This window comes from Rosa chinensis, chromosome 4 (genome assembly GCF_002994745.2).
Source record: "Rosa chinensis cultivar Old Blush chromosome 4, RchiOBHm-V2, whole genome shotgun sequence".
Taxonomy (NCBI): domain Eukaryota; kingdom Viridiplantae; phylum Streptophyta; class Magnoliopsida; order Rosales; family Rosaceae; genus Rosa; species Rosa chinensis.
In genome coordinates, this window is record NC_037091.1 from 21,179,877 (window position 1) to 21,203,358 (window position 23,482).

The 23,482-nt window shown below is 38.1% G+C and overlaps 2 protein-coding genes across 2 annotated transcripts; one reads left to right on the forward strand and one right to left on the reverse strand.

The window, feature by feature from the left end:
• Window positions 1–2,806: 2,806 nt before the first annotated feature.
• On the forward strand, window positions 2,807–5,024 carry LOC112198977. The gene is made up of 4 exons (XM_024340052.1): window positions 2,807–3,497; window positions 3,602–4,407; window positions 4,521–4,598; window positions 4,779–5,024. Exons 1-4 carry the CDS (start codon window positions 2,807–2,809, stop codon window positions 5,022–5,024), a joined length of 1,821 nt encoding a protein of 606 aa, XP_024195820.1.
• Window positions 5,025–6,333: 1,309 nt separating this feature from the next.
• Window positions 6,334–14,064, reverse strand: LOC112196087. The gene is made up of 12 exons (XM_024336385.2): window positions 13,930–14,064; window positions 13,053–13,136; window positions 12,462–12,590; window positions 11,867–12,158; window positions 11,519–11,637; window positions 10,218–10,350; window positions 9,004–9,080; window positions 8,088–8,285; window positions 7,571–7,760; window positions 7,226–7,404; window positions 6,828–6,928; window positions 6,334–6,731 (listed from the first exon to the last, which is right to left on the reverse strand). Exons 1-12 carry the CDS (start codon window positions 13,942–13,944, stop codon window positions 6,596–6,598), a joined length of 1,653 nt encoding a protein of 550 aa, XP_024192153.1. The 5' UTR covers window positions 13,945–14,064; the 3' UTR covers window positions 6,334–6,595.
• Window positions 14,065–23,482: the final 9,418 nt, after the last annotated feature.

Below are 23,482 nucleotides of genomic sequence, written 5' to 3' on the forward strand. Positions count from 1 at the left end.
CCAACTTGGGAATAAGGTTTACGGTTTTAGAGTTTGGAATTTTTTAAAGGATTTGAAACTTTCAGAAATGGAAAAAAGGGGTTTGAGGTTAGGGTATGAGATATTTGAAATTTGAAACCTGGGTTTACAATTTCTATTTCTGATATGGGTTTTAGAAGTTTAATCCCGGCATGCTTTACTGATATGGGAAAAAAGGGTTTGAGGTTAGGGTTTCAATCTGATCTGATATGGGTTTTAGAAGTTTTGAAATCTTCTAACTTATAGGTTGCAGAAACGTGCTTTAATCCCGACACAACAAAGTACAATATAAAACAACAAAGTTACCCTTTCCAGAAACATGGCTTTTCTATTCTTACTCCTGTTTTTGTCGCATATAGATTTAGCTTCTACTTTTTGTTTCATACTTATTGAATCACAATAATTGTGAACAATAGCCTGCAATTGTATACCACTAATACTAATTTTAAAGTACGAATTGTTGTCTGTTTGTGAAGGATTGACCCTTAAAGTAGGAGATTAAAGTAAGGTGGTGCATGTGAAAGTTGTTGGGGATAATGAATGAGGGTTTAAATATTGTTGTAGTTATGGTTTTGATATAGTTGTTGTTGGATGTGGTCCTTCTTTGTCTTGTTTGCCCACTTAGCAGTGTTTTTATAAGTGTCCTATTGTTGGGTAATAACTGACAGGCTATTGTGTTTTTTTTTTCCATGCAGATGGCCCCGATTACTTCACAATGAAGATATATCATGGGGGTAACATACTTGGAAACAAGTACGTTGGTGGGAAGATATCATTCTATGATTATGCTGACAAGGATAGGATGTCGTTGACTGAGTTAGATAACATGGTCCAAGGGTTGAACCCAGATTATGCAGGTACTAGGATTGATTATTGGTGGAGTATAGGAACAAAAGATGATGCTTTGACAAAAATAGATTCGGATGCGGATGTGTGCACTATGCTATGTTGTGTACCCGAAGTGAGATTGGTTGTTGTGTACTTGGATCATATTCATGAAGGTGATGAGAGCTCGGGTGAAGAACCAGCTGGTTTTGATATGTTTAGTCAGTCCGGATTTACTGGAGTTGTGATTGAAGAGCTCCCTGATGAGCCGAGAAAGAAGGCTACATGTGTGATTGAGGAGATTATTGAGGAACCAAAGCTGGCTATAGTCATCAGAGAACCTGAAGTCTCCATCCCAACTCAAGGCAGGAAAGTGGCTGAAACAGATCCAAAAGATAAGGGTAAAGGAAAGATGTACCCCGAGGAAGGTCCTGTAGCAAACAGTGTTGATGGTGTAAGTGGTCTAGATGAAGAGATGCTTCAAGATATAGATATTCTAGATTATATGCAATCATTTGGGTTCCACCCTGAACAAGAAGATGAAGTGGATAGCAGTGAGAGTGATGAGGATGATGAATACATACCCGCTGCTGAAGATGATGAATATGATCAGTATGGTGTTGATGACGACGATTGGTTCGAGGAAGCTGATATAGGGTTTGAGGTTAATGACAATGGTGAATGGGTTGGACCAAGTAAAGAAGCTGTTCTTCCTTTGGAGATGGAAAGTGGAAAACAGTTTGAAGATCATGAAGATATGTTTGGATCAGCTGAGTCCGATGAAGAGAGATTGCGGCCTGCTTTGGATTCTGATGGTGAAGAGGAAGTACCATTCCCTGAGTTTAATCCAGAAACAGATATGAAGGACCCGGTCTTCAAGAAAGGGATGATATTTGGCAGCGCTGCTATTTTGAGAGAAGCTATAAGGGAGAGGGCTATTAGAGATGGTTGGGAGGTATATTTTATCAAAAATGACCGGAAAAGGGTGAGGGCTATATGCAAGTCCCAAGACTGTCCATTCGAGCTCTATGCATCTAGGATGCAACATGAGGAATCTCTTATGATCAAGACTTATGAGCCGGAACACAAGTGAATGAGAGTCTTTGATAACAGCATGCTCAGTGCTAAGTATTTAACTAAGCGTTTCATGGAGAGGATCAAGTTGAACAGTGGCTGGAAGCCAGGTATCCATTCCAATCTCTTCATGTTTTTGTTTGGTTACTGTTTGTTGTGTAGTTTTCTAATTTTTTTGACAAGTTTGGTTGCTGCAAGTTCGAAATTATAGTGCCTTCCAATTCCTAGTTTTTGTCTTGTTTCCATTTTTTTTTGGTTTTTGCAAATTTTGGTTGGTTGCAGCAAGTTGCAGGTGTTAATGATTTTGGTCATTCATAGGTTCTTATGTGAAAAGCTTGTTTCAGCTGTACAGTTTTAGAGTGATTAAAACCTTCATGTTTGTATCAACTGTACAGTTTTAGAGTAATTAACCACCTAATGCTTCAGTTTTGGAGTGATTAAGCCTTCATGTTTGTATTTTTGCTTGTTTTAGAGTAATTAACCAGCTACTGCTTCAGTTTTAAATGGTCCAGTTTTGTTTTGTTCAGTTTTGGAATACTTTTCTTGCTTGTTTTGCTTGCTTCATTCATAGGTTCTTATGTGAAAAGCTTGTTTCAACTGTACAGTTTTAGAGTGATTAAAACCTTCATGTTTGTATCAACTGTACAGTTTTAGAGTAATTAACCACCTAATGCTTTAGTTTTGGAGTGATTAAGCCTTCATGTTTGTATTTTTGCTTGTTTTAGAGTAATTAACCAGCTACTACTTCAGTTTTAAATGGTCTAGTTTTGTTTTGTTCAGTTTTGGAATACTTTTCTTGCTTGTTTTGCTTGCTTCAATGGTTACCGATTCTTGTTTTGGTTTTTTTTTTTTTTTTTTTTTTTCGGTTACAGAATCCTTGGCTCAAACTATGTCTTCAGAAGTTAGAGCAAGGGTCTCCAATCAGATGGCTTATCGAGTAAAGAAAGCAGCCCTTTTGGTGTTGGAGGGAACCATCATGGAGCAATATGCCAGACTTCGAGATTATGCGAATGAGCTGAAAAGGGTGGACCCTTCTACAACCGTTGACATAAAATGTGATTTCAGCAAGGGAGAGAGCCTTCCAATCTTCAAGAGGATGTATATCTGTCTTGGAGCTCTAAAAAATGGATTTCAAGCGGGATGTAGGTCTGTGATTGGGCTAGACGGTTGCCATTTGAGGTCTGCATATGGGGGTCAGCTCTTGATAGCTGTTGGCATTGATGCCAACAACACTTCATGGGTGATTGCCTACGCAATGGTGGAGATGGAAAGCAAAGACTCGTGGATTTGGTTCCTAGAGCTTCTGTGCAAAGACCTGAGTATACTTGAGGATGGAGCAGGTTGGACTTTCATCAGCGATAAGCAAAAGGGTTTAATCCTTGCCTTTGAAGAAGTAGTTCCATTCGCCAAGATTAGATTTTGTGTGCGCCATATGTGGACAAATTTTACGAAGCTGTTTCTGGGAAAGGTACTAAAGGATCAAATGTGGAAATGTGCAAAGTCAACTACACTTCCTTACTTTGCAAAGGAAATGGAGGAGATGAAGGCTTTGGATAATGAAGCGTACAAATGGATGACACGTAAGTTTTCAAGTTTACAAAGTTGTTGATTTTTTTGTTTTTGTTTTTTTTTTTGCTAAGTTGACCCATATCAAGACTAATGGCTAATGCTGCTTGTTTTGCAGATAAGGATAGGCCTCCACAACATTGGTGTAGAGCACACTTCGAGACTTGGTCGAAGTGTGACATTATGATCAACAACTTATGTGAAAGCTTCAACTCGTTCATTTTTGATGCTAGAGCAAAACCACCAGTGAGTATGTTCGAGGAAATGAGAGTGAAGCTAATGAAAAGAAACCAAATCAGAAATGATAAGATGCAAGCAATGGTGGGAAATCTGTGCCCCAAGCCTAGAAAAGTACTAGAAAAGAACAAAATGAAGGCTGCTTCAGATTGCATTTCTATCGGGAATGGTGGTGACCAAGTGGAGGTGGAGACTTTTGAAGGAACCAAGAATGTGGTCAACCTTACGGCAAGGACCTGCACATGCCGAATGTGGGACTTAAGTGGTGTTTCATGCAAGCACGCGGTCTTAGCAATATACAACAATAGGGCAGATCCGGAAAACTTTGTTGCAGATTGCTACTTAAAAAAGACGTACCTTAACATTTACAGCAATTTGATCAAGCCGGTTAACGGAATGGAGATGTGGACTAGGAGTGAAGAACCACCAATTCTGCCTCCACAGTATTCTAGACAGCCTGGAAGGCCACGAACAAAGAGGATTAGAGATTTATCGGAGAAGTTGGCTGCACAGGGAACAAAGCTTGGAAGAGTTCAGCGGTCGTTGAAGTGTAGCAATTGTCAAAGAATTGGCCACAACGTGAAGACATGTCACCGACATCTTCCACCAAAAGATAAGCAAGCTGCAAATGTAAACAAGAAAAGGAAACTCAACAATGGAGAAGGAAGTTCATCTCAAAAAGCCCAGGTAATTTTTGATTTTTTTCTGCATATGTTTAGTGTACTTTTTCAAATTATTTTGTTTATGGGGCAGCTTGTTTATGTTTATGTTTTAAGGTTGATCCCATAATTTTTTTGCAGCCTAAACCTGGAAGAAAGCCACCATTGAGTAAGAATGACTTGAGGAAAAACCATCTAAAAGTGGTTGAATATCAAAGGGTATGAAAGTTAGATTTTAGTTGTAAACTTTGTGTATTTGTTGATGAATAGGTCTGTGATGCTTTGCTTTTGTGATGCTTTGCTTTTGTGATGAAAGTTGGGCTAGTGATGCTTTGCTTTTGGTATCTGTGTGTTGACAATTATATTCTTGTTTTTGATTTTTTTTTTTTGTGAGTATAGAAGAAGATGGCTGCATTGAAGGCATGTAGAAAAGCTGCTGCTGCTGCTGCCACCCCTGCTAACTCTACCAAAGCTGCTGCTGCTGCCACAAAATCCAAGTCAACCAAAGCTGCTACTGCTGCTGCCACATCTACCTCAGCAACCACGAGGCCTCCGACATCAAGTAAAGCATCAAAAGGCCAAACTCCAACACCTTCCAGATCATCTCAAAGGATTAGGCAGAATTCCAAGCAAGGGGGAAAGTAGGAGGAAGTTTGGGGAATGATAAGCAAGCCCTAACATTTTTTGTGCAACCTTGGTGTATGCTACCTAGGTTGCTAGCTCTAATTTTTTGGGAGGATGATTAGAGCTATTTGAAATGCATACATTAATTTGAGATGTTTTAAACATTTGGGCTGCTTATTTTGTTGGATTTAGAGAAAGTTTGATGTTGTTATAAGATCAAATGTAGAATTGGTGCTTCAAGTCAATAGCATGTTGGTTAAAAATGTAGATTTGTTCCTTTGAAGTACATGTTGTTACTTTGAACATTTACAGGTCAAATGTTATTACTTTGATAAGCCATTCTGCAAATACATTATTTTGGGCGGGAGGATACAACTTTACAAGTATTTAGGACTTCTTTGGCCGGAAATTGGGCTGTATTTAGGTCTTCTTTGGCGGGAAAATGGGTTGCTTAATAGAACTTACAGTTAGATTAGAGCCAGGGTCAGTTTGGTCAATTCGCCTTGATGTGGGCCCCATCTGGGCTGAGTTGGATCTCCATGTCAGCACCAAAACAGCTGAAATTGACTGATTTTTGGCAAATGGACCTATTGGATGGAGAAATAATAGTGTGGGGGTGTTTTTGATTAAATTGGAAGTCGAGAGACTGAATTGATGTTGAACCAAAAGTACAGGGTACTAAACAGTAATTAGCCCTTAATATATTAAGATTTTTGATATGACCAAATTACATAATGAATGAGCTTAATCAACTTATAATATTTACTTATATGGTCTTATCGGACATTGTACAGCTGACAATTAGATACACCAAATAGATGCCACATGTGTTGCATGTGGGAATGTATCTTCATTTTTGTTTTTGGCCTTCACATGTAAGATATATCATGAACGCCTAGATTTGGTAATCAGCATCAGCAGTGTTTCTGTTGGTATAAGCTAATCAACAAACCACTGTTTTAAATTTCAAAGGCGTACCCGTCTAATCGATTTTTTTTTACATAATCATATCGGAGGAAATCGAACTCCTGATTTAACCTAACATTTATCACCACTCGTGGCACTCGAGCTAATTCCAATAGCGTATTTGATGGAGTTGAGAACTTGATATATGAGATTTTGTAATTGTAATCCAAATTTTTTTTTGAATTTAATACCATTGATGGCTCAAAGTCAAATGGTAGCAATTATCCCATTTCTATTCAAATAAACAAAATTATCGTCGCCTCCAATAATTAAAAATTCACTAGGAAGACCACGTTGAGAGGCAAAGGGCATGCCTCTCGTTTTTAATGGCCATTCGAAAAATGCATTATGTAGACTTGGATATTATAAAAGAAAAGGCAGCATAAGTCGCTTTAGGAATCCAATGTATCATCACCAAGGAACTATTCTATGCTTATGCGGCTTGCAACATACACGGAGGAGAAACAAAGACATTTTCATAGGTAGATTAACCTTGTGGTGATCACTAGTTTAGCATATACTCCACAAGAATCAGAATTGTGCCCTCTAAAAGTTTAGATCAGGGGTTCTACACTAAAATGCTTAACGTATATTTTCGTTGAACCTCTGCTCCAGCCAAGACACCCTCAGCCATGCATTTTAGACAGTTCGTGTTTCACCAAATCGAGTCCTTTATGGCAGGACGTTAAAATCGAAGAGACAATGCCTCTTTGTAGAAATTTGAAGTCCACTGCCAGCTTTACATCCCAACTAGTGTTTTTTCTGCAAATAGGGAAGATATATCGTTCATTTCAACAAAGGAATATTTCAGCTGCTTCAATCACAGATCATGATATAATTGTATGGAGACTTGTATACCTGTCATCGAGGTCTGCGTCACCAAGGCTATCCATCATGTCATTGAAGATTGCGAGAAGATCTTCGAGGATTTCAATTTCATTCTCCAAGTTTTCTGGCAGCTGTATAATAATGAAAATATATAGAAAATTCATAAATGAAAAAACTGGACGAACATTAAAGTGGAAGCAGAAAAGTAATTCTGAACTAAAGCTACCAAAGTGGAAAGAAAAATGAAAATAGACAAAGATTTTTATCCTTAACACAAAAGACCAACGAAAATAGAAGAATAACATAGTCAAATGAAAAAAAGAGGAAGAATTCACCATACACAATAACAATAAAGCCAGTTTGTAATGAAAGAAGAGAATGAACATCAACTTAACCACATTCATAGAAATACTAGGACAGAAAATTACAAGGGTCTTAGTCAGCAGCATGGGATTCCGAGCTCTCCTTAGACAGTCCAAAAACGGGGAGGGCAGGCCATAATAGAAAATATTCCAGTTCTCTGAGAACCAAGTACCTCGCACCATGTGAGTTGTCCATTCAGATGTGGAGCTGCCTTCAGTAGAATCGTCATCGGCACCACCAATATCTGGAATAGAAAAGTATTAATTAATATATGCAGCACAAGTCTACAGCAAAGTTTCAACACTAATATAGTGGAGTGTTGAGGAAATATCAAAATTCAGTCTATGTTTGAGTGCTGCTTGATCGTTTGTTATATACACGACTGCAATGTGAAAGAGCAATAAACTCACCTAGTGGAATGACATCATAAGGGTTGTATCCTTGTGGTAGGAAGCCATAAAAGGTAACTAGATGAGAAGTGGAGAGGTTTCCATAACTAAGGCAACATTCTTGTCCAGCACTGCAAGGTCTTGACAGACGGAATTTGATGGTATTTGTTGCAGAATCTACTCTGCCATAATTCACTACATGTGGGTATATCTGTGATAAGGAGTAAATCAAAAGCATGACAATGGCGTATCATATTGCAATAATTTGTTGTATACAAACACTTTTTACTTCTACCAAAAATGGTTGTCGAGAAAGTAAATGACACAATGCCATTGCCCTGATGACATTATTGTTTTTAATAATTATAAGAATACAAATTGGAATGTGGCAACCTACTCAGAAAAGCATATTGGGTAGACAGTTATGATCAGTTGGTGGCAGTAATCCAACCACCTATGTTTGTCAGCACTGAAGGCAACTATTTTAAACTCAACCATGACAACAGAAAGTATGGGGATAAGAGAATGGATGACATACCGAATGGTTCAAAAAGCCAGCAATAGGAATCAAGCATGTCCTTAATTTTCCATCAGCAAACATGATTTTCATGCTATTTGAGTACCACAATTCACACGCCCACAAGAATTGCTCCCACGTGTAAAGCTCTGGGGGAAAGATATCAGGATGCTCATTGCACAGTGCAGGGAAAAGCTTATCATATTGAGCACGCAAATGCTGTTAAAGAAAAGAGTTAGATGCTTACAATTTATAAGTGCTAAACTTTTCATATGCATGAAGTAGAGGTATGTTCATTATGATGAATCTGACCAGGAATTAACAGAAACACATAAGTGACATAACAGCTCCAGATACAACACTCTGTTCTCAACTTATATGAAAATAAGAGAACCAATATTTATCAGTTTCTTCTCATGGACTGTAGGCTCCCCCTTAGAGATCTAATTAGTCTCCTCCATTCTCAACATATCATCCATGTCCCTCATAAACCCCATTTAACCCTGTGTGAGGACAACTAGTTGGGTTAGACCTTTTTCTCATTGCAGATTTGTCATTGGGCAATTCTTGCTTGAATGGTACTGGTAAAAGCAAAATGATTCAAGACCAGGTACAAATACATCAAGTCCTAGACACCACAACAAGAAACATTATCAAACAAAAATAATGGCAATGTGAACATTCCCCAAAGATGCAAGCAGGCAGCGATCTTACAGAACAATATACTAGGATACTGATCACTACATGAGAAAATTTATGTTTAAGCCCATTTAGGAATGCCAAAACAAACTCTTACAGGGGGAGGGTAATACCGGACAAATTGCCACTTATCTATGCATGAATCATGTAAGAATTTTGATAATACCCTACTTTATAACTGAAATAGCCTAAACGTCAAGCAATTCAATTTAAAACCACTACGCAAGGTCTAACTAACCTCTTTTGCTTGCATTATCTCATCCAACAGCAAGGTTCCATACAAAGACATCACTGCCGAAATTCCAAAACTCAATCCTGCAGTTATATAGAAGGAAGAAAGATGAAGAAACACAAAAGGAGACAAATTAGAGCAAATAAGTCATTGTGATCATAGACTTGACAAATCAATAGTTCTCCAATTCACAAAATCCAAACTGATTTATTGGTCCAACACTAAATAACTTCACCTAGTTTTTATTTTACAGATAAAATAGAGACATAGTATTCCTGTGGACAATGGTTAACTAGTAAATTTGAATTCAGACTGCAGTCACTGCACTTGTCATGTTACAAAAAATAAAAACAATAATAATGACTAATGAGAGTGAACCGTACAAAAAATACCACTAATAAGTCTGAGAGAAGATATAAAGCCCTTTTGGACTTCTGCATTCCTTTATTATTTTAAGAGAACCAAGAGGACATTCATCCTTAACCTCTAGGAAAGGTGCATCCCAGAACTTTTAGTAGACAATTCAGCAATCATTATGTTCAATTAAGTACTTTATTCAGCGCACATCTGTTCAAGGCCACCAGATTTGTAAAAGAATGACTAAATAGATTGATGAACTATCCACTCTGTAAATAAACTATTAACTGCACGTGCATGCCTCAGTAATGGTCATGCTTCTTTATTTGAAGTACTTACAGTTAGAAGTTCAAACTACCAATAAATTTAAACCAATCTAAACCCTAAACTGCTAAACCGATTTCAAGATGCAATTTTACCAACTTAGGCCTATCCAAGTAAATAGAAAATTATGGGACAAACTTATAGGACTTAGCATTACCTTTAGCAGATATATCTGACATGGCGAAAGGGTTGCATAACTACAAACTTCGTAGGGTTCTAAAGTAATTTTAATAATCCCAAATGTCTGACTTGCCTAGTTCTTCTTTAATGTAAGCATTTCCAGAGTTTACCTGAGATGCTAAATATTGAGCAGCTTAAAATAAAACAACTCTACAGAATACTTGAAAACCTTTAAACCTCAATGGCTAAGTCAATATCTTTCCCAACATCAAATTGTTACTATCCAATTAAGAAACATTAAATTCATAAAAAGGAAACTAAAAGCCAAAATACAGCTTCACTTTAGACGACAATTGGAGTTGAAGAAAACTAAATAATTAATTTTATAGGTAAAGCATGTCACAAGAACTCTTGAGTACCGGTATGAAAATCCTCTGGCAGTGTATCGAAGTAGATCTTGTATTGTGAATCAGTATTATGCCTCTCCTTCATGCTCCACAACAATAACATAGTCTCAGAGGAAGTGTCTTCCAACTTCTCTAATACATGATACTGAAATAAAAATAAAAAATAAAAAATAGATAAATAATAATAATAAAAAGTAAACTGGTGGATTACTTTTCTTGGTCATAAGCTATGTTTTTGATTAATCCTCCATCCTTAGACATCACAACATGACCATGGGGTATGTAATATGAATAACCAACAGAATTTTTCAATAACACCACATACCAAAACATACAGACTTGAGACCAACTCCCAAGTCTGAAAGAGCCCTTGCTTTCCCTTATTTATTACACAAAACCAACAAAGCTTCAAAACGTCCTTTTGAGTGTTAGATTAGATCCACCATAAACTCAATTAATGTGACAGGGGAAATGGGGTCTGCAGAGTAGACCAGAGTCTTTTGGAATTACTAAACACCCCAGCGTCATTGCGCGCTACATAAGTATTACGCACCAAACCTGACCTGTTTTGACATATAGAAGTATAATAACTGAACAGCGTAGTGTTAAGCCTCCTAATCGAGGCACTATATGCTTGTGTTCAAACTCCACTTGTTCTAACTGTTGTGAGATATATATATATATATAGAGAGAGAGAGAGAGAGAGAGTAAGTGGAAGATTTCTCCATGGAACTATCCACCGAAACTTTGCCACATCACAGATTAGTTGGTGAGTAACAAAATAAACATTAATAACCATCTCTTTGATGGGATCTGAAATTATATCCTTATAAAAGGGATGAGTCAACATGCCCAGAATTGTAGTTATGATTATATTAGATGAAAAACTAGGATCACAAACTGAATATAAAAAAAAAGGACATTCCTAGTGGTTCAATTAATACCTGTGGCTTTGGAATAGGGAATTTTCCTTCAGTATGTGGGAAGAATCAAGAATGACAACTAAAATCCCTGTATGGTCAGGCATCAAATGGTCATAGATATTTGTCATCATCCAACTATTGTCTCTACATCTAGCAGAAATATAGAGACAGCATCGTTAGTTGGAAGAAAGGGCAAGTTCATGAGATGCTAGAACTTTCATCTAGGAGCAATTCATCCTCTTGTTAGAGTTGGCATCTATGTGTATTCACTTATGGCTATTCTCTGTTTCCCCCCTACTGAAAAGGTTCTTATCTAACCACATAAGTAATTCACTAATAGCTATTAATGATTCAAGTAATTATTCAGGTTTTTCAAGTGATAAAACATACCATATCAGTTTTCTGGACAAGCTCCTCAGAAATTATTAAGGATGTCGGGATCTCCAAAGCAGTGTCTCCAACTTTTAGATCTTCTCTAGCTATAGCTCCTCTACCAGCCCCTTCGACACCTAGTATGATGAACGAAATACAGAATAAATAATATATTAATATATAGTTTCCTTCAACTTATAGATGGATTTTTATTTTTATTTTCCGGTTCCTTTTCTTGTTTCTAGGTTTGATATTTTTAGTTAATCCCCTAAAGAAAAAGAAAAAGACAAAACAAAATAAATTAAAAGCAAAATCTCATCAAAAGTGGGAAGAAAAAAAATTCTCCGCATCCCTGATAAAACTTACAAGCTATCTGCAACCTTGTCTTGACACCATTGTTTTCACCCCATTGCAGCAATTGCTTTTCTTTATCAGAGTTCTGGCCTTCTACAATTGTAGTCTTCAAACTGTTTTCTTCAGCAAACTCACAAATCTTATCAATGGTAAGATTGCGCAAGTCTTGCAGGACATTCTTTGTTATTTCACATGCATCGGAGAGTGAACTTTCCACAAGCTGAAGAATAGAATTGAGGGCGTCAAGCTCATTTCTGGGACTATAGGAGTCCAACTGTTCTTCTCCCCCAAAATAAAGCTCTACCTGCACCCCATTGAGCACAATTTTCAACTAATCATACAGTTCATCAGGTAGTCTCAGGCAGCATTAACGTCAATTTTCACCACTTGTGCCTAATAGTGCAAGAAGCTCACAGAAGTATAACATTGAAGGAGCTAAAGAGTGATTCATTTGGCGGGACATTAACCAAATTTTCAGTCTCATATTTCACAAAATAACGGGCTCTGCTTTGTTCTACAGTAAATCAGTGAAATTGGCGTTCGATATATTTTGTGGCTCTTGGGTGAAGCGCACTAAATAATAATAAAAAGCAGACTAACAAGTTACCTCATCAAGTTTTATGATCCGTGCTATTTGAAGCATTACTTTCAAGGAGGTACTGAGCCAAATAGGATCTGATGACCTTTTTATGCGTACTTGTTCCTTAGTTTTAAATCCGTTATCTTGTAGCAGTTTCTGCCACACAAAAAGAGGAATAAACAAAAGAATGATGGTAGCACCTAGCAACAGTTTAAATAAAAGGAACAGTACTCAAGAAAATATTAACAGCAACATGTATGAAAATTCTGTAGATAGGGTAAATGAAAGTATTAACATTAGTTCATAGGGAATTTTTGAGTTTTGACATTCTTTTATCTAGACTACCTAATTAACAAGAATTAGGGATGAAATGATTAGCCTTTTATTTGAAAATTCTTACTTTGGTTGATGCTACCCTCCACTAGTACAAACAAGTCCTTGTATCACAGTATCAGAAGATCATAGACAAAAAAGATCAATCCTCAATTGCACGTTCCTTCCATTCTCACATTTCTATTATTTAGTAGCATCAAAACCTACTATGAAATCCTATAAATCACCACTGTTTCATAGATAAGATCATAAACTTAGAAAGCAAAAGATCTGATAATGCCTTACCTTCTTTTTATCAAAAAGAGGGTCATTTTCATCTAGCTCAAGTAGAATTGAGCACTCCTTATCCAACTCATCAGGTGACAATTGCTGCAGTTAATAATAAGGCATCAAAGCACCAATGGGTTAGATAACAAAAGATTCAATCACAAAAACAAAAATGCCTAAAATATGATTGCAGGACGTGAGAGAAGTATACCAAACAATCACACACTACCAGTAATTGAAGTAACAAGGGAACTACATTCACATGGTCCTTCGTAATATTCTTTTCCAAAACAATTAAGCTCACTCATATTACACATAAAATTAGCAGCTAAATTCCATTTGGCAGATCATTAGAAATAAATTGTTGATATAGGAATGCTCTCTGGTAGAAATCACTACAAAAAAAAAAAAAAAAACCGATCAAAGAAATTTAAGAAACCCGAAAAAGACAGTATTCTCATCCTAGCTCAAAAGCAAAGCATATATTTCACGTCTTTTACGAGTAGTGTGGTTAAGCTCATGCCATTAAAGCCCATTGGTTTCTTCATATACAGCATCGTGTGTATATGAAAACCGAAACCGAAGTGCTCTACGGAGCTACAGACCATTGGTTCATAATTTTACCTACAAAGGCTATTATATCACATTGAGATCAATATGTAATTAACAATTGAAAGGTTATTGAGGAAAATTTTCAGAGTTTCAGTGAACAAATTAGGATAAAATTGAAAGCTTATTAAAGGTTAACATGATCCTCTTGCAATTTCTAGAAACCGAAACGAAGGCAGCGAAATTGGAGTGGAGAGTGCAATTTACAGAAATGAAATTGCGACGAACAAGAAAATAAATATAGGAAATTACAGAGAATAAGAGAGATAGAAGAGTAAGGGCTTACCTTATCGACCTCCATTGAAGCCAGATTCGAGCTGAGCACGCAAGCGAGAGTGAGACTCTGAGAGTGTTTGGGCGGCAAGGAGTGAGCTGTTGTAGGCAAAGGACTAACACTTCTTTTCCGGTTGAATATTTTTCTTTTGGGTAAAAGTACTCTGTATCGATGGTAACTAAATTTAATTTTTTTTTTCTCAATGAGTACCTGAATTCTTCGAGTTCTTTTGAAGTAGTACCTAAAACCACATTCACTCACTACTCCAGCCAAAAATGGCACGTGGAGCACACGTGTCTCATTTATCAAGGTTAAAAATGACAATTTATGCTACTCGTAAACTAGTAAAGAGAAATTAGATCGTGATGTAAGCACCACTAATGCAAAGATCGATTAAGAACTAAGAGATTCTTAGGTAGAGTAAGGTGTGACACGTGGCGATACCTCCAGCCAATCAGTGTCTATGCAGAGAGTGTTTTTGATATTTCATTTTAATTAAACATGAGTAGTTTTGGAATACAATTAAAAAACAAAGAAATATGATTGGTCAGGGATACTATGATTCAACGTACAGGTAATGGTGGCTTGTCTCCTAAGTAAGTCATCGCTTATATAAAAGCGACCCAACGTACAGGTAAACCATCTCATTATGATTCATCTTACTACACTCAACTAAGAAACGTACTGACTTAGGCATCGGAGGGTTTTCTGCAGGTACCCCCTCCTTTTCGAGTCGATGATCAAACTCCAAGTCAACGCTTAAATGAAGCTTCTCAATCATTCCTGGTCAGCTCTCGCTCCAGTCCGGATTCATTGGTGAGTCAAAATCCTCTAAGGAATCTCATTTCTGTCACTAAGGACTGGCAGTGACGAAACCTAGCCCTCACACTGACTTGCCCCAAACATAATCCAAGATCTAAACTTGCCTCTGGACGACGAGATGTAAAGGCTTATGTAGCAACGAGCCCAGCAACGGCGCTTGCCAAACCAATAGAGTAACAAACACAGGAGCCTTTGGTGCCACCAACTTAGGCTTCAGCAAACCTCTTGCCGAGGGGGTAGGTGGCACACTGATTGGATGAATAACTGAAGGAACCAGTACAGGCCAGTCCAAGAAAGCACGCGCTGAAGAAAGTGATCGATGAATGCAACCAAGCCGGTCCTCGAGGGTTCGCAATTGAATCTAAAGGGACGTCCGTAAGTCTCCATTCAAATTAGCAAATGGACACCAACCCAGGTAACATAGATTAGTAATTAGCAATTACTCCTGTGATTTTCATTCACAATTGATCTCAAAAAGCAATTGAGGTCGGTGGCCGAAGTGACTAAAATATTGTTCGCTCAACTTCGCGACCTTCTGGACTGTGTCGGCGCCAATAATGACCAAGTTTGAAGGAAGAAGGCGGTCTAGAAGGATGCGAACCGGGCAGGGATCGTTTTTCTCTTCTAGGGGCCGGTTCGATACTTTTTCGGCCAGTTCCGGTTTCAAGGTGTGCAACGATGGTTACTCAGATTTGAGGGCTACGAAATTAGGGTTTCAGGGCTAGGGCTTCATGCTGATAACGTGTTTTAGGGACTCCATATTTGAGAGAGAATTTGCTGTGCTTTCATTGATATATAATAGGGGCCTCTTTATATAGAGGATTACAAGCATAGACATAGAGTTGTACATGGAAACATAATCGTACATTGATTGGATATCTACTAAGATTCTCCGAGATGATTTCTAATACAAACTCTATTACAACTAGAATAAGTAACCTAGAGTTTGGGCCAGACACATATTGTAGATTTACTTGAACAACCCTAATTTTATTTTAATTTATTAAAGTTTTGGTATATATTTTAAATACTAAAAAAAAAATATTTCTAAAACTTCTGAGTGCCCTACTTGATATGAAATTCTGGCTCTGCCACTGGCAATATGTATCTTTGCCAAAATTACTATGTATTTACCCTTAATTTCGGCCTCCTTGTAATATTTATGCAACCAGGAATCAGTTATTAACTTTTATTTTATTTTCCTGATTGCACACAAAGTAGATTACCTTCCAAACTCCTCAAAGATGACGTCTAACTTCTTCTAGAACCTTCATGGCTAGCCAAAGCATGTATTATCCATCTAGGATTCCAATATGTCATCCTAGAAACTTTATTAATTTAGGTTTCCTCTCTTTGCCGAAATACATAAATATGCTAGAGTATTATTAAACATTTTTTAGTCATCTTGAAGCTATGTGATCTCCTAGCCTTTCTAGGTATCCTAGTATCATTAGGACTCCTTATGCCAACAAGTTTCCTAGTCCAATAAGGATTCTTGTGAGGAAACAGTCTTGAACCTTCTCGAGTTCTCCTTGGTTAAAAGGGACTCCTAGTCACATCAGGTTTTCTTTTCTTGGCAAGATTAGTTTCCTTATCCAACTGGGATTGCCCTTCTACCATTTTCGTCATTTCTCCAAGATTGACTCCTAGTTGACTCAGGATTCCTACTTCAACTGAGATTTCTTTTCCTAGTAGGATTAAGAATGCTTCATTTCTCCATTTCTGAGCCTCATTTCCTCCTTACCTTCGTGTCTATCATTTCTAGCTCTTGTTAGCTCATTTCCTGTGTTTGGAGCTCAATTGTACCTATAAACACTAAACTAAGTTAGAAATGATAATGTTAGGAGAGTAACTAAGCAAAATGTGAGTAGAAAAACATTTAAAACGTCACATATAATGCTCCTATCACAAAAAAAGGAAACAAAGAAACATAAAGCTGCCTCTCGATGATTCCATTTGTATATAGTGATACACATGTGTAAACTAAAGGCATGCGGATTACATTAGAAATCATGAACTATACAAGAATATGGATCACATTAGAACTAGTTAACAAGATCGCTCGGCACTTCAACCTATGCATAACAAACTCGCACTTCAACCTCGAAAACCCAAATTAATAATCGCTAGTCTGCTAGTATCCTGATTTAGCTAACCACCAACCTCGCCATGGCTCCCATTATATTCTTAATAACTGGCTTCGTCGCCCTCCACAACCAGCTGAGCCCTAGTCCCAGTGTTGATGCTAGCTTACCGAGACACTTTTGTTATGCTTTACTGTCCACCATCACTTCTGTGCCCCGGTGCCGGTTCTTTCTTACTCTTATCAGTCTTCACGTCGTCCATTACTCCGATCTCGGTGCCGATGATCCTACCCTCGATCTCTGCGTCGCTTTCATCGTGTTCGCCACCTTACCTCTTAATTTCCTCTACTATCTCAATATATGAACATAATTACTAACACCAAGAAACTTTGATTATCTAATATCTAAAGTCGTGTAAAGATGTATTAGAACTAGAAACTATTTCATTATCTTTCAGTTTTTACATCCAAATATGACCTATTCATTATTAATTTGTGACTGATAATTCATTGTTATACTCTAACCCATCCATTTTTACATTGTGACAAAAGCTATTCATAGTTCATGAATTACGTGATTATTTAGTAGATATTGTATTACATGACAAAATGAAGCACTAGCAAAGTGGCAAATAGTATGTGATTAGAAAAAAAAAAACCAACTTTGCAAATTGTACATGGCAAAGAACTTTCCTTCTCCCAGTTTAGAAAAGAGTTTTTGTCCATTTACCCCAATTTTAGAGATTTTTTTCCCACTTACCCCATTAAGTTTTTTTTAATTCCCCCTTACCCAAAACACTCTAAGGAGGTCTTCCACTCTTCCCTAATACCCCATTAAGTGTTTTTTTTTAAAGACTTTTTTACCCTCACCCCTTTATTACATAGAGAGAGAGAGAGAGAGAGAGAGAGAGACCATAGGAGACTTCGCCAGAGTCTGTCACTGGTCGCCGGACTTCGGCCAAATTTCGTCGGAATTCTGTCACCGATCGCCAGATTTCGGTCATCGACCACCGGAATCTAGTCACCTACCATCGCCGCCCACTTGACTTCTCCGAAAACCTCACCGGAGGTCCTTAAAGAAGTAGTTGGAGATCTCATAGGTCGCCGGAAATGTTTATTGCCCCCCAATAAATGTCTATTGCCCCTCAATAAAACTTTCGGTTGCAAGAATGAGAACTAATCTCCCAAAATTTAGATACATAAACTTTGATTAAAGAAAACAAAAACGAGGAGATTACATCAATTCAAAACGACCATTGCCCCCTAATAGAACTTTCAGCCGCCGAAATGGGAACTAATCTCCCTAAATTTAGACAAATAAAACTTTGATTAAAGAAAAAAATGAGGAGATTATATCAATTCAAAACGTCTATTGCCCCTTATCTCCAAATGCCAAACAACCACTAGGTTACATTAGGATGGTCAAGTTTGTGCCAAAAAACAACCTCTTAAGTAAAAGCTGCTCTTACAGAGAATATTTCAGTGTCAAATCTATGGCCCTCCTCTCCCCAATCTAAAAGTTTAACTGAGATTTGAAAGAAACTAAAGTTAAGAGTTAAAACAACAACATTTCAACAATAAATAAATGAATATGTTTGCATAAAGTTGAACCTGATGTGACAATTACCATATAAATCATTAACAATCCATGCAAACTAAAGAGGCTTTGGTTTTGGACGTAAAGAAGAGACGAACTTGAGCTCCAAGGTGGGCCCAGAAACCCTCTATCGTTGTTGTTACTGAACTTGGCTGCTCCGTCAACACTGTTCATCTTCAACCTCTCCACTTGTCCAGTGGCGGCCTTAATCAGATCTCAGGTGTCGCTTTTCTCACAAAATTCAGTCACACTCGGCCCTTTTGTCCTCAGATTGACCAAAGCAAACCCACTTTTTCTCTATCTTCTTCTTCCTCAGACTAGATGCTTTCTTAATCAAGAGATATGGGCACTAGTTAAAGATGAGTATTTTGCCCTACAGTTCTTCAATATCTATCAGAAGCAAGAGTTTTAGATCAAAAGCCGAGAAGCCTGAGTCCGAGAACCTGACGGAGCTCGGCGACGTAACTTCGCATCTGTGATATGTAATTTGGACCTCTGGTATAATAATCTCATCGGAAAATTGCCTCAAGAACTGTCACTGGGTAGGGAGAGGATGTCGCCGGCTGCAGGGTTTATGTTGTCACCGGGAGGTCAGAGATCAATATCACGGGCCGAAGTCGAAGAAAGGGGATTTGTGTGTGTGTGTGTGTGTGTGAGAGAGAGAGAGAGAGAGAGAGAGAGAGAGAGATGAGTGGTTGTGGTTTAAAATACTCTTTTGAAGGCTAAAATTGACATTTAGCTATTAAATTGGATTAGTGGGAACAAAAATTTATTGTTGGGGTAAGTGAGTTAATTTTAACTTATTTTGGTGCTTTGGGTCAAGGACCCTTTAGAAAATATGGAGAATATTTTTTCTACTGGACACATTTTTAGATTTGAAAATTACAATCTCGTTTTTGGTTTTTAAAAAATCATTCTTTTAAACCATTTTTAAAAATGTTACCGAATAGGCCCTTATCATTTTATCAGTCATGTAAGAGTGAGTTTGGACACGCTCGTCCATACCAGTATGAACCTAAATATTCCAACTTATATGGACAAATGGCGCGATATGGATGGTTGGAATGAGTCATCAAGTTCAAAAGCCAATAGGAAAATTCCACCTAAGCACGGTAACCATAATGCTTTCACGATTTGGATTTCCTACACAACAATAAAGAAGAAGATAACCACTATACATATATTCATATGCATCAACTCTATCTCTCTCTCCCTCTCTGCTCTCTCTCTCTCTCTCTCTCTCTCTCTCTCTCTCTCTCTCTCTCTCTCTCTCTCTCTCTCTCTCTCTCTCTCTCGTAGCCTTTGTTGCAACTTCTTCCTCCCCTTCTTTATTTTTGTTTTGTTTCTTCTATGTTTAGCTAAATTTTCATTAGTTAGTGGTTGTCTGAAGTCCCTAGACATGAATCAAAAGATGATTTGACTTTTAATTCAATTTCTTTTTATTCAAGATGAGAATTTAGTGCACTACTTGTTCATTGATGAATGTCTTGCTTGTCTACTTTAAGTGCACGCTTAGTATGATTGTTAGGGTTATATTGCTACAATTGTTTGATGCATGTGTCAATAGTTGGACTCCTCAGATTCTCTAAAGTAGCGATTATTAGTTGCAGCTAATTAGTGGACTAATTCCTAGGTTTAGCGAGACGCGAGTACTTGTTATGCCTTGTGGTAACTCAAACCCTTTTAAATGTAAAGATCTTTGCATGTTAAATCTAATAACTGGACCTTTTGGTTGCATGTTAAGAAATAGACTAGGTGTAGAGCACTTCTTGCCTAGCGTATAAAGTAAGAAAGGATACGTAATAAGTTTTGTTGATGTAGAATGATTTGCAGAAGAAATTGAGGAGCAGCTTGAGAAATGTGTCGAGAAGAAACGTCATAAAGTGAAAAAAGGAGAAAACGATAGGCTGAAGTTATATTCTTCATTGATACAGAAACGTATCTCTCATACAAGAGTGATTACAATCAATCCCTACAAGTCAGGAACCCATTTACAACCTAAGTTACATACTAGGAAAGTTACAACTATTGCATAGCTTACATATAGGAGGATCTGCTATAATACAAAAGATATGACAGATTAGTTTCCTTACACTCCCCCTCAAGTTGGAGAGTGGGGGCGGAGGAGAGGAAGACTGGTGATCGGAAGAGGAAGAAGGCGGAGGGGGAAGATTGGGAGGAGACGATGTGGAAGGAGACGACGTGGAAGGAGAGAAAGAGAAATCAAGGTCAGATGTGGGCAAGGGAATTGGGCCAGGTTGGTGGCCCAAGGACGAGGCAACAGACTTGGGCTGAGTGCAATAAGGAAAGATTTGTTCATGAATTTTGATGTCGCGGCTAGTAAAGACCTTCTTGCGAGATAAGTCAAACAATTTGTAGGCCTTCTGACCAATGGGATAGCCGATGAAAATGGATTGAATGGCACGAGGATCAAATTTATGAGAGGGGTGGACGTTAGTGGCATAGGCTAAACAGCCAAAAACGTGGAGATGAGAGAAGGAAGGAGGTTTCGAATAGAGGAGTTCAAAAGGAGTTTTGAAAGAAAGGACGGAAGAAGGTAAATGGTTGATGATGTGGACTACGGTAAGGGCACACTCCCCCCAAAATTGAGAAGGGAGATGTGCTTGAAATTTGAGAGCATGAGCCACTTGAAGAATGTGTCGATGTTTACGCTCCACAACCCCATTTTGTTGAGGCGTGTAAACGCAAGAATGTTGAAAAACGACACCATTATCACTAAAAAAAGGGCGAAGTGAGAGAAATTCACTACCATTATCACTACGGAAAGTTTTAATACGAGAATCAAATTGAGTGACAACATAGCTAAAAAAGTGTTTAATGAGTGATTGGACTTCAGCTTTGTGTAGCATCAAAAATATCCAAGTAAAACGTGTATAGTCATCAACGATGGTAAGAAAATAATGAGCACCAAAAAGAGAAGGAAATCGATATCGACTCCAAATATCACAACGAATAATTTCAAATGGTTTGACAGAAGAAATAGTACTAGTAGGAAAAGGGAAGCGAATTTGCTTAGCCAAAGGACATATGTGGCAAGCATTATTAGACGGAATGGAAACATGCAAAAAATTCTTAGAATAAAATCTAAACAAGAGGATGACACATGCCCTAAGTGATTGTGCCATAGGTCGGTGGAGGTGATGGTTAGATGACAAGCTGGGCGTGCAGTGGAAAAGGAAGGACTGGTCATGGACTTCTCCGTCGCTAATGCAACCAAATAATATAATTTGTTGCGTTGTTCATCCAAACCAATCATCCTCCTCGTAGCCAGATCCTGCAAAATACACCAATATGGGAAGAAAGTCACCGAACAGTTCAATCCTCTCGTCAATCGACTAATCGATAATAAATCGACTTTAAATGTAGGCACAGATAACACATCATGCAGATAAAAAATGGTACTTAGAGGTATTGATCCTTTAGCAACAATGTCAACTTTATCTCCACTAGGCAATAGAACAGGTGGTAATGAGCAATTATTATTTTTATGCAATAATTGCGTAGATGAAGTAATATGATCAGTCACACCACTGTCAATGATCCAATTGCGGGAAACGACCTTGGACAAACCTGGTTTTGTTATGGCATTTGCTTTGGGACTTGAGCTTGCACTTGAATTAGGCTTCAAAGTAGGATTACTGAGAGCAGCCATAAACTGTTTAAACTGGGCTTCAGTGAGTGTCACCGTCGGCCCATTGTCAACTTCAACAGCTTCACTAACCTGATTTGCTGAAGGCGTTGCTACTCTTGATTGCTTCGAAAAACCTGTGCCTTGTTTTGCTTTAGGGTGACCTGGGGGATACCCAATCAACTGATAGCAAGTCTGTACCCAGTGACCTGGATCTCCACAGTAGGTGCAATGTGGTCTCCCCCTGCCAGAGCCTTGTCGTCGTTCTACATCAATACGGCGTCCTTCCTGGGAAGCAAAATTGCGATTTGGACGCTGGGTTTGCCTATCATTCCTCTTAAAGCATCCTCCTCTGCCTGAATTGAAGTTGGGTCTTCCAGAATTTCGAACTGTCATTGCTGCGCTAGAAGATGGATCTGCAATAGGATGAGAAGCACAAAGAGAACGTTGTTTCTCGTTCTGAGAGACCGCTGCATATGCCTTACAGACTGTTGGTAAAGGAATCATCAGAAGGATTTGACCGCGAACGGAACTGTAAGTATCATTCAGCCCCATTAGAAATTGCATGAGTCTTTGTTGTTATGCTTGTGGTCCACGAGATGTCTCTGAATAGGTAGCTAATCCATCCCATAGACCTTTCAATTTTGTATAATAAGTTGAGACTGACAGCTTCTCTTGTCGAAGACAAGCAATTTCTCTCTGGATCTTAAAGATTCGCTAAGCGTTACCTTGAGAGAATCGCTCATGAAGGTCTTCCCATACTTCGTGGGCGGTAGGATAGTAGATGACACTGTTGGTGATTTCTGGATCAATAGTGTTGATGAGCCAAGAATGAACCATATCGTTACAATGCGACCAAGTCGCATAACCTTCTGGGTCTGTCTCTTCTAAGGGAGCCTGTATTGTGCCGTTCACAAAACCTAGCTTATTCTTGGAATTCAAGGCTAGAGTCATAGCCCTTTTCCATCCTGCATAATTATCTCCATTCAGGGGTTTAGAGATAAGAACCAACCCTGGATGATCTGAGTGATGGGTGTAATACGGATTAGAGAGGTCAGATTTTGACATCTCCGATGTAGGAGGATTGGAAGAGTCGGCCTGTGATTTTCCGTGACCCCTCAGTGATGGGATATCATCTTTACCCATGTTGGTTGGAATGGTGAAGGAATGAAGACTAGGCTACACGAGAAGTTAGAGTGCAGCAGATGAAAAGAGTTAGGATCTAGTCTTGCTCTGATACCATGAAAAGAGGAGAAAACGATAGGCTGAAGTTATATTCTTCATTGATACAGAAACGTATCTCTTATACAAGAGTGATTACAATCAGTCCCTACAAGTCAGGAACTCATTTACAACCTAAGTTACATACTAGGAAAGTTACAACTATTGCACAACTTACATATAGGAGGATATG

Coding starts and splice junctions, on each gene's coding strand:
- LOC112198977 (XM_024340052.1), top strand. CDS start 2,807: ATGTCTTCAGAAGTTAGAGCAAGGGTCTCCAATCAGATGGCTTATCGA. Junction 3,498..3,601: donor AGCGTACAAATGGATGACAC/GTAAGTTTTCAA, acceptor CTTGTTTTGCAG/ATAAGGATAGGCCTCCACAA. Junction 4,408..4,520: donor GTTCATCTCAAAAAGCCCAG/GTAATTTTTGAT, acceptor ATTTTTTTGCAG/CCTAAACCTGGAAGAAAGCC.
- LOC112196087 (XM_024336385.2), bottom strand. Junction 12,159..12,461: donor GGATCATAAAACTTGATGAG/GTAACTTGTTAG, acceptor AATGGGGTGCAG/GTAGAGCTTTATTTTGGGGG. Junction 10,351..11,518: donor TTGTCCAGAAAACTGATATG/GTATGTTTTATC, acceptor TTTTTATTTCAG/TATCATGTATTAGAGAAGTT.